General features: G+C 42.0%; 1 protein-coding gene across 1 annotated transcript in view; it reads right to left on the reverse strand.

The window, feature by feature from the left end:
• Positions 1-14803, reverse strand: part of VRK2 (VRK serine/threonine kinase 2) — a 156990-nt gene that overhangs the window by 103648 nt on the left and 38539 nt on the right. Inside the window, 2 exon segments of the mRNA XM_030194671.1 lie at positions 10699-10736; positions 10739-10791. Of these exon segments, the coding sequence (XP_030050531.1) occupies positions 10699-10736; positions 10739-10791 (91 nt within the window).

Consider the following 14803-nt stretch of genomic DNA (forward strand, 5'->3'; position numbering starts at 1 on the left):
ATTCCCCAAGCTTTGTTAGATCCCTCCTCATGTTTTCCATATCTTCTAGGCTATCTATTTCATTATAGAAGTTGGAATCTACAAAAAGGCAACCTTTTTCTACATTTCCAATTCCAGAATACTGTTTACAAGAACACTGAATAGAACCAAATCAAGACCGATCCCTGTGGCAGGACTGGTAACACCCCTTTTTTTTTTTTTTGTTACATTTGTACCCCGCGCTTTCCCACTCATGGCAGGCTCAATGCGGCTTTACATGGGGCAATGGAGGGTTAAGTGACTTGCCCAGGAGTCACAAGGAGCTGCCTGTGCCTGAAGTGGGAATCGAACATTTGTCCCTTTCCACTTAACAGTTCTTCACCAGTCACATTAGGGTGCATACCAAGAATACAGCGCAGACCAGAGAGAAACACCACCACCAACCAAACGTGGTGCCAATAAGAGTAAACGGAGGAAGCAAATTTTATTAAAGGACCCGACACCAGGCCCGTGTTTCAGCAAGTGCTTCTTATGAAAATTCACCAGTCACATTATTAAAACATCCAGCAGACAACAGTTCTGCTTCATACAGTATGCGCAGTGAAACTCACTGTACTGCCGTGACGCACCACACCCATGTCGCCAATCTTCTAAGGAAGAATTCAAACTATCAGACAACAGGGCCAACAGGAGCAGCCCTAAGTTCCCTCATACTGTAGATGAATGCCATTCAGTCAAATCTCTGTCTGCTTTTAAGACATTTAAAACAAATTGAAGAAAGTATTTTAACTTAATATGTAATTAAGCTGCTGGATTAGTCCATACTGACCTTGCTGGCAGTCAGCGTTTTTTATAAACACTGACCACCGACAGCTGAGTTAAACCCAGATTTCAGGGCTGGGCCATATCTGGGCACTGGTACTATTTATTTATTGCATTTGTATCCCACATTTTCCCACCTCTTTGCAGGTTCAATGTGGCTAAATGAAGTTATGTGGGTTACAGGTGATATTCTTTTTTTTTTTAAAGGATATTTTTATTGAAATTTTAAATACAAAACAAACCATAGCCATAGCTCATCATACATCTTGTCCAAAGCTTAACTGAACATGTTTTAGTCGCTCAACATATATCCCCTGCCCACCCTCTCCCATCCCTCCCTCCCTCAGGCACTACGGGAAGATACAGCTCTTCCCTCATAAGCTCATATGGTTGCCAAATTTTTAGAAACAATGCAACCTCCCCCTTCTCATAGCTGTTAATTTTGACATCTGATAGATGAAATCCACCTTTCGAGCCACCAACTGTAATGATGGTGTGTTTTTCTGTTTCCAGGCCCGAGCTATTGCAATTTTTTGCTGCTACAAAGTATTACACGGCCAATTTGTGCAAGTGGGCCTTCACTTTCGGGGGGTCTAAGATGTAGCAGGCAATATTCTACTCGGCCTGGGTATTGCACCTTAAGAATCGTATAAACCATGTGCAACCACCCGCTGCCCAGTACTCTCTCACCTTTGGACAATCCCCACCATTATGCATGAATGTCCCTTGTGACCCACACTCTCGCCAACACTCCGAAGACAGGCTCAGGTATTCCGTTTAAGCCTACCGGCGTGTAGTACCACCAGTATAAAATTTTATACCCATTTTCAATTAGTGGTTGTGCGATTGAGGGTTTCAACAAAGATCTGAAGATATGCATCCAGTCATCCAAAGGGAAGGTCTTATGCCAGCTCCTGCTCCCACCTATGTACATAATAATCCTGCGGGGATACAAGCAAGAGCAATGCCCTGTATAGTCTAGTTTACACTTCCTTTCCCCCTCCCTCTCTAATTGCTCTCTCTAATCCTGTTTGGTTACAGGTGATATTCAATGCTGTAATCACACAGCTAACTGGCAAAGTCCTACTTGCCAGGTTAGCTATGAGGACACAGGCACTGAACATTACTGGTGCTTGCATATCTCCAATCTGCCCTGCCTACTCCCTGGACTGCCCAGTGCCATCGTGGTCAGAGGAGATATTCAGCAGAACTGCTTGTTTTGAATATCCAGCCTGAAAAGTTTTTCCGTAGGATGTGTACTAAGTTAGTACAATTGGGTTTCAAAAAAAGACTTGGACAAGTTCCTGAAGGAAAAAGTCCATAAGACATTAAGGTAAACAAGGTGAAGGTCACTCCTTAGCCTTGAAGGTAAGCAGCATGGAATTTCGCTCCTTTTTGGGATGCTGAATAGGCCACTGTTAGAAACAGGACAACTGGACCGAAAGACCTTTGGTCTAACTCATGATGGCATTTGTTATGTAGTTTAACTAGCTTCTCATGAACAGTTTTCTGAAAATCATTTGACTCTTCTCCACGTCCGTGCTTGAGTCAATCTTTTATGGGTGACCCTTCCTCAGTAAACACGGAACAAAAATTAGGTAAGCAATTCCACTTTTTCATCATCAGCCTCTACATATTGGCAAGTTTTTCCAGTATTATATATTGATTTCAATGTATACACACCAGTGTGTAATTTATGCACTTCTGTCTAGTGAAATATATGGAACGCTCATTAAAGTACCCAGCATTTTAAAAGGCAACATTTCCTATGCTACACTTACCTGCTTATAATCGAACGAGAAAAACGCCCAAGTTCCGACCTAAATCGGGAGATGGACGTTTATCTCACAAAAACGAATAACGCGGGATAATCAAAAGCCGAACTTGGACGTTTTCAACTGCACTCCATCGCGGAAGCGTACAAAGTTGATGGGGGCGTGTCAGAGGCGTGGTGAAGGTGGGACTGGGGCATGGTTATCACCCGAACAGAGATGGGCGCCTTTCGCCGATAATGGAAAAAAAATTATGCGTTTGTAGCTAGAATTAAGGGCACTTTTCCTGGACCCTGTTTTTTCACGAATAAGGCCCCAAAAGGTGCCCTAAATGACCAGATTACCCCCAGAGGGAATCGGGGATGACCTCCCCTGACTCCCTCAGTGGTCACTAACCCCCTCCCACCATCCAAAAAAATGATGTTTCACAACTTTTTATTTTCACCATCAAATGTCATACCCACCTCCCTGGCAGCAGTATGCAGGTCCCTGGAGCAGTTTGTTAGGGGGTGCAGTGGACTTCAGGCAGGTGACCCAGGACCCACCCCCCCCCCTACCGTTACAATGATGCTGCTAATGCTTATTAGTCGTCCAACCCCCCCCCAAACCCACTGTACCCACATGTCGAGTGCCCCCCTTCACCACTTAGGGCTATAGTAATGGTTGTAGACTTGTGGGCAGTGGGTTTGAGGGGGATTTGGGGGCTCAACACACAAGGGAAGGGTGCTATGCACCTGGGAGCTCTTTTACCTTTTTTTTGATTTTTGTAAAAGTGCCCCCTAGGGTGCCCGGAGTTGGTTGTCCTGGCATGTGAGGGGGGACCAGTGCACTACGAATTCCTGGCCCCTCCCACGAACAAATGCCTTGGATTTTATTCGTTTTTGAGCTGGGCACTTTCATTTTCCATTATCGCTGAAAAACAAAAACGCCCAGCTTCACAAATGTCGAATAAAATATGGACCGTCTATTTTTTGCGAATACGTTCGGTCCGCCCCTTCACAGACCCGTTCTCGGAGATAAACGCCCATGGAGATAGACGTTTTTGTTCGATTACGCCCCTCCACGTCTTTTAAACTAAGTGTCTCAGTTGCAAATTTATGCCTTGGGGGGAAATAAGTTTATTAATTATAAGTGGATACTTTATGAACTGAAAACCAAAAAATCTCAGCATCATATTGCCACAAAGGAATAATTATAAAATATTTTCAAGTAATTTAAAAAAAACATGGTTAGATGCTAGATACAGATCATGTACTTATAGTTAAGTATTTTCTATTGCTGCATTATCTGGGAAGCTAAAAAGGTGCACTGAACATTGTAAATGTACGTGCAACAGGTGTGATTGCTTCCAGGGTGTGTTAATACTATATTCAGCCATAGCCATTTCTCTTAACCCCCCCCCCCCCTTCCCTTCTGTCACATTCTCGTTTTTCCTTGTCCCCTCCCCCATCCCCTCTAGCCAAAAATGTGTTTCATTGCCTCTGCATACAAGCAGATTCTTGCTTTTCAGACCCCCAGTCTCTTTTCAGACATACACAGGCAGACACTCTTCTGGTGCTATGCTGTGGTTTTCTGCTCATGAGCTCATTCAGTGTCCCAATTCTCCAACCAGCTCTTCTCACCATCATGTAAAAGTTCTTGCATTTGCTGCTTGCTCTTTTCCTCAGCCTACAGCAGGCCCCTCAGATTTTCACTATCCACCTTCCCAAAAAACACCCACTGGTTCCACTAGATGTCTCCAAGATCAGCCCTGAGCGCAGTGCCCCATGCAGAGCTCAGTCTTCTTCCACAGGGAGGTTTTATGACAGGAGACGGCATGATGTCAAAAAGTTGAAGCCATTTCCTCAGCACAGCCACCATTCGCAGATGCTATTGAGAACAATAGCAAGCTTGTGAGGTTTATGACTGAATATGTGCGATTCTTTTTTTTTTTTTAACATATTTGTTATTTTATTTGAAAGCTTCCCAAATGTAAACTGAGGTTTGTTTTTTTAAACATATTTTGTATTTATTTGAAAGCTTCCCAAATGTAAACTGAGGTTTTGTTTTTTTAAACATATTTTGTATTTATTTGAAAGCTTCCCAAATGTAAACTGAGGTTTTGTTTTTTTATACTTCTGGGGGGGGGGGGGGGTCCGACAACTTGGCCCTGAGGCTCAGGCAGAGCTGGGGCCTTTCTTAAACTCCCCCTTGCAAAAATCAAGCCTCCCACAGCTCCAAAAGCAAGTTGTGCTGCTCCACAGCGCCACCACCCGCGGACCACAGCTCACGCCCCAGAACCCCCCTCCAGACACCCTCAGGTTATGTATGGGAATACATTCAAATCAACAACAAAAAAAACAACACACAAATAGGCAGTAATAAACTTCACAAGTTTGCTTTTGTTTGAATAGTGTTCTGCGAATGCCTGGGGTCCCCTGGCTCATCCGCTCCCTTCCTGTAACTACAGCTGTCTTCCCATTGGCTACTGCAAACCACAGTCTCTGCTGCTAGAGACACTGGCAGCAGGCAGGGGGAGAGCTACAGAGGCTTAAACTCTGAAAAATGTCCTGACATCTTAGTCATTCTTTTGGCCTGCAGACATTACTTCAAAAAATCTGTATATAGTCCTGAAAAAGCCAGTGTATAAATGTAACCTAAGTCCTGAACATATCCAACAGGACCCCCCCCACCTAAACATTTGGGCCCTAGATACATACCTAGTTTGCCAATGCCTGAATCTAGCCCCGAATGTTTGGAGTACGTTGCCCTCCAACAGTCTGAGACCTTTCAGTATTGACAATTTAAGAACATGACAGCAGCTATACTAGGTCAAACTTATCCATCAAGCCAAGAATCCCACTTCCAACAGTGGCAAATCCAGGTCACAAGTACCTGTCACTGCTTGTGGCTAGCTGATTCTATTTAGTACATGTGAAATCAATTTGTATTGATTCTTCATTGTGGTTTTGGTTTAGGAGTTGGAAAACAGGGGGCTAGCTTTCAAGCATGAGTAGTAAAAACACATACAGCTCATTTTTGCTCTTTAAATAAAAAGTAGGAATGTACATTGATTAAAATTTTAATACCACAATTAATCGCATAAAGCTAGTCCCCTTCACATTTCCTCCTGTGAACTGAAAAATATAGACAGAGGATTTAAATTCTCAAAACAGACATATTTCAATTAAACTAAAAATAAGTAATTTTTTTTTTTTTTACCTTTGTTGTCTAGGGATTGTTATTTTTATAATCATCTCATTCCGTGTCTCTGGTTCTGATCCCTGTGCTCTGAACTCTGTTTCCAAGGCTTCCTATTCATTCACTAGTTCTTTTCTCCTCCTTTCTCTTCACTTCCTGTCCTACATCCATCTTTCATGGTTCCTTCTATCTGTCTTATTTTCCATCTGTCCCCTTCCCTCCATCCATGATCACCATGTTTCCCTTCTCTCTTCCTCTCCTCCCTTCTATGATTCTTCCATCCCCTATTTTCAGCATCCTGTCCCTCTAACACCCCCCCTACCATCTCTCTCTCTCTCTCTCCGCTTTCTCCCCTCCCCCCAGTCCCCATCTTTCCCTCTGTTCTCTTTGTGGTCAGAATAATCAGGCCTATAGGTTCCATCCTCCTCATATGACCACTTTTTATTCATTCTATTTGAAAATTATTTTAAAAATTACAACTTGTCCACGATACATATAAAAGGAGATATATTTCACACTAGAGTGGAACAAGGAAAACAAGAGGATTTAACATCGTAAACCACCCCCCACCCGCATGGTCCGCATCTTTCTCTGTTCTTTTTTCTACCAGCACCTCTTCTTACTTCTTCCCTGCACTCTGGCAGCCCCCTCTCCTCTCGTGGTCCCTCTTGCTCTCCTTCTCCCTGCCCATTTATGGCCCTCAGAACACGCTTGGCCTTGATCGCTGCAGTGAAAACACGCAGCTTCTCACCCAGCCCTCAGCCTCTCTGTAGCATCAGAACAGGAAGTTGCACCTCCTCTGACAGAACTTCTGCCAACGATGCTACAGAGAAAAAGTGAGAAGCAGAGTCAAACTATATAGAAAAAAAAAAAGAGTGGCTCTGGTACACAAGCTTCCCAATATGCTTCACGTAAAAAGTAACTGTGTTGCCTACTGATGTAAAAATCCCCTCAACAAAGGAATCTTCTTTGGTAATAAAACATAAAAGGGGCAAAAGTAAAATTTGTCATCCAAATAACATGTTGCCTGGCTCTTTATGTGTAGCGGAATGATTTTGTATTTTCAAAGAACTAGGAGGGGGATCTGATGTTGTAATCCATAATGTATCACATTTACTTATCTTTTAAAAACATTTTTGTTGTACTAGCCATTCATTTATTTAAGTTTCAACTTCAAATCTGAAAGAAGAGTCCCAAGAATCATGGGCCACTATCGGAAGTATATCAACCTCACTCATAAAACCAAAGAGGAAAGACAAATATTATATAAAATAAGGGGCAAAAACGGAGCCTTGTGGGATGCCAAAAGACAAAGGAAAAACTGACGACAAATAATTAAGACTCCATATGACCGACTAGAAAAAACATGAGCGGAACCAGTTTAAATGGGTGACCCTTATTCCTGTATCCTCCAACCTCACAAATAGTAATTATGATATCAAATGCAGCTGCGAGATCTAATTGTATCAAAAGCTCACTCTTCAAATTGTCTTTATGGACAATCACCTCATCCAGCATACGTACCTGAGTGGACTCAGTACTATCTTCTAGCTGAAACTGGTAGGGATGAAGGACAACAGTTGTTTCACAGTAATCAGTTATCTGCTGGGCTACTGCATTCTCCAAAAAGGTTTGACAAAAAGGGAGATTTGAGATGGCCTATAACTTCACGGGTCTCTCTTAGACAAATTTGTTTTTTTTTCAAAAGCGGTCAAATTGTTGAGGGTTTCCAACGGTCCTGGGAATAACCCTCCAAGCTATTTAATATATCTAAAAAAAAATGATTTGCTCGGATTTTTTATCCCCAATCTCGGAGAAATAGCATCTGCTAATGAATTAGAGCAACGTAAGAGTTTTCTAAGAGAAGACCGGATTAAAGGAGAAAAATATGATTAAAAGAACTAACTAGAACTCCTGCCATCTGTCGCTGACTTCTGCCTCTATAGAAATGGACAGAGGAGCAAAGAAACTGGTAATAGGACCTGAAAAGCCACTAAACTTGTCCTGTAAAGGTTTTGGCAAACAAGTCCAAAACTCATTTTGGTTCTAATCGGCTCTAATTGTTGAATACTCCTCACTTGGAGAGAAAAAAAAAAGGCCCACTGTTAATAATGTTATGTAAATTGTCAAGAAAAAGTTTGTTCCTTACAAATCAGGGCAGAAATATATCCCTTCTTTGCAACACTTATTTGCTCAAGTTTGTTTGGTACATTGATAAGTTAATTGATGTGCTTTTTTCCTCTAGCTCCTTCTAGCCTGACGCAACTGTCTTTCGGCAGTTGCAGCTCAGCTATAAACCAAGACCTATATTTAGTAGATTTTGTCAACAGTAGTTCTTTAGGTGCTTCTTCATCAATACTTGTTCCAACATATCAGATACATGTTTGACTGTCTCATTTAAAGTCATACATGTAGAAAAATATAATCCGGGTTGACAGGATAATAATTGGCCTGTACAGAGAAACTTGACAGTTATTTCTGAGCACACATACCAGGAAATATGTGGAAGGTTATTTTATAACAGGGCACCTATGCTAGTAAGGCACAAAGGTGCATGTATTGTGTCTATTAAGGCAACATATACACCAAAGTGCCTTTACTTTCAGGGATCATTTCTATAGTTTATTAAAATCACTGCAAGAAAGCGGGCACAAACATTTCTACCAGCTCCACACAAATGTGTAAGTACCAATCCTGTACCCACTCCCCCCCCCCCCCCCCCCCCCCGGGACATCTAAGCATATAGGGCCGGATTCAATAAATGGCACTCAATTAGGCTCTGGGAAATTTCACACTAAGACTATTCTAAAAAGGGCGCGCTAGGCTGAGCACCCCTTACAGAATAGAACTCAAGTACAGTCCTGCGCCCAACTTTGAATGCAAGGATTTACGCCAGCTGAAACCTGCTGTAAGCCCTAATGTACAAACTTAGGCACATAATCCCAATATTTTTATTTAATACTGCGCCTAAATATCTGGAACAGACTGACCTACCCATGCTTCTCCATGGCCTCACTCCCTTTGAGTTCTGCACAAAACAGAACAGCACATAGGCAGGATGCACACGCAAATCCAAATTAGTGCCAACTAGTTAACCTCAATAATTGGTTGTTAGCACCCAATTGACTAAATTTACTTTACGCATGCATCTAGGCTCTGTGGCCAAATATGAGTGGCCAACTTTGAGCAACCTATATAGCAGTGGTTCCTAACCTGGTCCTGGAGGCACCCCAGCCAGTCAGGTTTTCAGGATATCCGCAATGAATATTCATGAGAGAGATTTGCATACAGTGAAGGCAGTACATGTAAATCTCTCTCATGAATATTCTTGCGGATATCCTGAACACCTGACTGGCTGGGGTGCCCTCCAGGACCAGGTTTGGGAACCACGGCTATATAGAATCCGGGGGATAGGGGGTAATTCTAGAAAAAGGCGCTCACATTCACACACCTATAATGCACATAAAATGATTACATAAGCATTGCCATACCTATTCTACTTAAGTGAATATGCCCTCCATTATCAAGTGAAACCAGTGTTCTTAACCCATTCTCGGGACACACCCAATCCGTCAGGCTTTCAGGATATGATTGTGCTACATTTTTCATACAATATTTGAAGTACATGTAAGTTATCTTATGCTTTATCCTTTGTCCATACTCTGAACATCGACTGCTTGAGTGTGTCCTGTTGACTAGGTTAAGAACCCCTAAATATCTGTACTTTTGTAAATATGAAAATCAACATGAACCAAATTTCCTTTATAAAATAAGAATAAAATAATGCTTTAATGGATTTGAACATAGACGCCGGCTTGTAATACGAGGGTAATTTTTTTTTTAACAAGAGGTCTATGTGTCTTTTAGAAAAAAGCAGCCAAAATTTAAGAGCATCTGAAGCCGCAGTTCCCAACTGGTCCGTAGCCAAAATGCAGATGTGCTGGCCCAGTGGAGACAACCATTGTTTCAGCCATTAAAAGAAGGGGCAAAACAGGTCTGCCAAGGAAAGTTGCAAAGTCGTCTGTCCCTCATTCCCAGTCTCCTGCTTCAGCCCCTTCAACCATCATGAATCTGTGAGACCAGTGCTTCCTCCTAGCTGCAAATGCTGCTGCTGCCTCTTCTAAAGGCCTCCCTCTGCAGCCAGAACTCATGTGGTTGTGAGATGGAAGCCCAGAGGAGGAAGAGAAAATACTAGGACTAGGGGGCATGCGATGAAACTACAGTGTAGTACATTTAAACTCTGGAATTCGTTGCCGGAGAATCTGGTGAAGGCAGTTAGCTTGGCAGAGTTTTAAAAGGGGTTAGACGGTTTCCTAAAGGACAAGTCCATAAACCACTACTAAATGGACTTGGGAAAAATCCACAATTCCAGGAATAACATGTATAGAATGTTTGTACGTTTGGGAAACTTGCCAGGTGCTCTTGGCCTGGATTGGCCGCTGTCGTGGACAGGATGCTGGGCTCGATGGACCCTTGGTCTTTTCCCAGTGTGGCATTACTTATGTACTTATAACAGCGACAGCACGCTGCAGGGAAATCACATCGGGAGAGGAGGACAGCACTCAAAGGTATAAAGGGAACCAAGGGCAACTGCACCAGGAGGGAGAGAAATTATTGTGCCACTGTGAGTGTTGGGGGGTGGGGAGGGGAGGGAGATAACTGCACCAATGTGGGTGGAGGATTGTAACTGCCATAGGGGTCAGGAGAATAAGAGATGTTTGCGGTTAGTATTAATCTTCGCTTCTGTCCACCAAAATAAATTGATGCTTATCTGGAAAAATTATGATTTTATTTTTCAATGATTTTCTCCCATTTTTGTTCTTGTAACAGAACACTGATAAAGTTTTCAAAAAGGATAGTCCCCTAGCTATGGTGAAGAACTTAACACAATAGATTACAAGTAAATATTCAAACAGCAGTTAGAAGTAAAGCCCCAAATATTTACCTGTTCAGGATTCATGTAGCCCACCATTATATTTTCTGCTTAATGTCTCCATGTACATATTCATTTTCATGAATATACTCCAACCACATCAAGCTGTCAAACAGTAAAAGTTAAAACTTCATGTTTTATAATGCAGGACATTTTCATTAACATTTACTAAACATCTATACTCTCCAAAAGGCAAGTCTCATTAGATTGCAGTTCTAGGTATGCACAATGGTTTGCAAAAGTCTTCACACCTATGTTTTGTTTTGTTTTTTCATATTCCACTGTTTGAAAACTAGAATTCAAAGTACTTAATGAGTTTGTTTCACTGATCTACACATCATACTCTGCACTCTGGATGTGAAAGAATACTTACAGAAATATTCAAACAGGAAATTAAGAATAATAAAACAAAAAGTCTTGACTCTAAGTCCACAAACACTCTGTCACAGCAAACCCAATTAGCCTTGGTTCCAAAAGTTTGTTAAGAAGGCACATAAGTTAAATACAGGCCCACCTACATCCAAGTCAGGGTAGCTGAAACAGAATCAAATATTCCGATGAAGAATTAAGCAATTTCATTGTATGAAGTGAATTTGAAGCAAAGGACTAAACATGCCAAACACAGAGCTGCTGAAAAAACTCTGGATCAAGTTTAGTAAAAGGGAAGGCTATAAGAAAATCTCAGTGTTTTGAATATCCCTTGTGGCATTAAGTCCATCATTATAAAATGAAACAGCTTGGAACTACCTAAATGCTTCCTGATCGGGCTGTCCCTTATAAAGCAGCAGAGGATAACTGCAAGCTAGAAGATTACTTTAAAAAGTGCGGAGCCCCTCTGGCTGAGACTAGGGGAAAGTGCTGACCAACAATTTCAAGATTACCTCACAAACAAGGCCTGTATGTAACAGTGACAAGATGCAAGTCACTGCTGAAAAACGCCAAGTGGGGGGGGGGGGAATTTTTATAACAGGTCACCTAGGTAAAGAGGGCAAGCAGCAAATATTTTGGGCCTATTTTATAAAGACAAATAGATGCCTGTGTGTCAAACACTAAGGGAAAACCTCATTACTCTGCCGACTATGCCCCAAAATGCACCTACACGCTGGTGTTAATAGGTACTAATTCAATAAGAAGCCATCTAGTTATAGGTGAAACACAAATATTATGCCAGTCATTTTTGCTTGTAAGTGGCCAATTAAGTACACGGATGACCTGATAGATTTTGGCCACTGGGCTTGCGCGGGAATGACGTGCACAAATACACACAAATTTGCTCTATACTTTACATGTGTTGTGGCTAACATCTAGCCGCAGGTATTTATAACAGCCACACAGCTGATATTAAGTGATTGTGTGTCAAAATGTAGGCGTTTTCTGCCACTTGGGCTAGTATTTTATAAAGAAAGGGTAGACGCTTTTTACAGATCAGGTTTGAACTAGATGCCTGTTTACCCTCTTAACCCAGGCAACCGCAATTATAGAATTAGCCTCTTAGGGGATAGTGAGCACATGTTGGGGAAGGTTTTGTGGCCCGATGAGAACAAAATGGATCATTTTGGTCTCAATGTTGAGTGATGTGTTGCATGAAAAACACAGCACCTCTCCTTGCTAACACCATCCCTATTGTAAAGCACAGTGGGAGTAGCATTAGGTTATGGAGATGCTTTATAGCAGCAGGGACTGGGAGACTTGCGACTATCAAGAAAAAGGATGGTGCAAAGTTCAGGCAGATCCTAGAGGAAAACCTGCTATAGTCTACTACAGACCTGGAACTAGGGAGATTTACCTTTCAGTAGGGCAAAGATCCCAAGCACACAGCGAAAGCAATAGCAGAGTGACCCAGTAAAAAGAAAGTAACGCCTTTACAACCTCCAGTCTACTTGAAAGAGCTTGAGGTGTTCTGCCAAGTAAAATGGGCAAACACTGCATTCTCCCCTGCACGGAGTTGGTAAACACTTATCCAAAATGACTCATAGGTGTTATCATTGCAAAAGGGGATTTCCACTAAATATTGTGTCAATGAGCGTGAAGACTTATGTGATTTAAGGCTTCTTAAACTTCTATAAATTCTTTCACATTGAGCGTGATACTGCAGGGGGAATTCTGCAGAAAAAAAATTCTGTGCAGATTATAACCATTGTCTGAGTGGTAATTCATTTAATCACTACTCAAAGATGGACAGTTTGAAAGTGTTTTTTGTACACTTTCCCTCGAGAGTACAGTAATTGTGTACCATAACTAGAGCTGCTGGCTTTCACAGTAGGGGGGGGGGGGGGAGGGGGGGGGTTCTGAACTGTAGGCAGAACGGACTTCCTGTAGCAACACAATGATGTACACAGTTGTTGGAATATCTGTGCTATCTGCAATTCCTCCTGAGCTCCACAGAGTACCAAATGAAAATGCATGAAATCCAGAAGCCCTAACTGTAGGCCTGCAGATCACTTCTCCCCAAACACATTGCTCCCTTCCCACCAAGTTGGCTCCCAACAAACACTGTATCTCTCTCTCTCCTCAGCAACCCTTCTCCTCCCTGAACTTATCCCCCTTCAACATCCTCTCAGCTCATCTCACCTCCACCCCATGCACAACCCTTTACTTTCCAGGTTCTTCAGCCTCCACCTCACACCTCCTTACCCAGTCTCCCCAGGTCATCTCCTCTTCCACACATCATCTTACCTCTCGTCTCCAGCCTTTCCCCATACACACATTCCACATTCCATCTCCTCCGGCTAAACTCCCCTTCCACAATCTTATTCACAATTGCCTCTTCCCCCACGTTCCTGTAGCCCTTTGCTCCCCATACAAGTTTCTTCCCCCAGCTTCTTTCCCCTCACTGTTGTTGCATGATGCAGTTCTCCATGGTTCAAATGCAGCTGCGGCCCTCCTGCACTGAGTAGCCTTAGCAGGATGTGATCAGTGTGGTGCTGAAAATCTTGAGCTGATCAGCAGTCTGGAAGCTGCATCTGAGCTGTGGCTCCATCTCCTACTGGCTTGAAGTAAATTCTTCGCCCCAGAGAAATTTCTGTGGACTTCCACAGGGATCACCAGTATCAACCTGTTTTTATTTATTTATTATGTTTGATCTTTAGGACAACTCCAAAATTATCAAATCTCTTATTATTATATACTGATGACATAATGCTATTTATTTCCACTTGAGATCTATTAATAAAACAAATTGCATCATGAATAGGATGTTTTCTATTATCCACACATATGTGTAAAAAGGTCTGAAACTTAATCAGTGAAGACCAAAATCCTCTGGATAGGAGATACACAGGATTCTAACTTTCAGAACCACCAATTAAAACAGACTTATTGGAATTAAGTTGCTAGGTATCTATCTATTTAGGACTATTTTATGGTAGACAAGCTGGTGAAATTTCTAGTAAAAAAAATAGGTTATGGTCAATTATGCCAACTTAGACACTTTAGATCTTATTTGAGTGTACAACAATTGCAACTGATGGCACAGGAAGTGGTCCTGGCCATACTTGTACAACTGTGTTTTCCTTCTAAAACAGATTATCAGTTGTCCCACCTATACGTTTTACAGAATGTACCAGCAAAAATTATATCTGGGGTTCAAATTGGAATAGGGCAACTCCATATCCAATAAAACTTCATTGGCTCCATATTAAGGTGAGATTGGAATTTAAGCTATTATTGTTTAGGTTTAAAAATTTTGTATGGCCTTCCTCCCAAACATATGGGAGATTGGACGGCATAGTACCTTCCACCATGAAGTCTCTGATCTGAGGATCAACAAAGTTCAGTTTCCCTCTGTCAATGCCTTTAGATGGCCCAAAACTTTGGAATTCTCTTCCCTTAAGCTTACGTTTGCAAATTATATGCAATTTAGATGATTACTGAAAATGCAGCTGTTTTCTGGCATAGCACAGAGGAAGTTTCGCACCTGGGGCCCTACGTTTACTGCAAAATCAGGAATTCTATGCCTTTACGTGTTGTTTGAGGAGTTACCATTGTTTTTCCATATTATCCGACTTTTCACCTTTCCGACAACGGGTTGGCCCGTTTACCTCGGATAATTGAGACTTTACTGTACTGGCTCTGCCCTTGTACTAACTGGACAGTGCAGTGGCAGTTTGTGCCAATA

The sequence above is a fragment of the Microcaecilia unicolor genome, chromosome 3, assembly GCF_901765095.1.
Source record: "Microcaecilia unicolor chromosome 3, aMicUni1.1, whole genome shotgun sequence".
NCBI classification, from domain to species: Eukaryota; Metazoa; Chordata; class Amphibia; order Gymnophiona; family Siphonopidae; genus Microcaecilia; species Microcaecilia unicolor.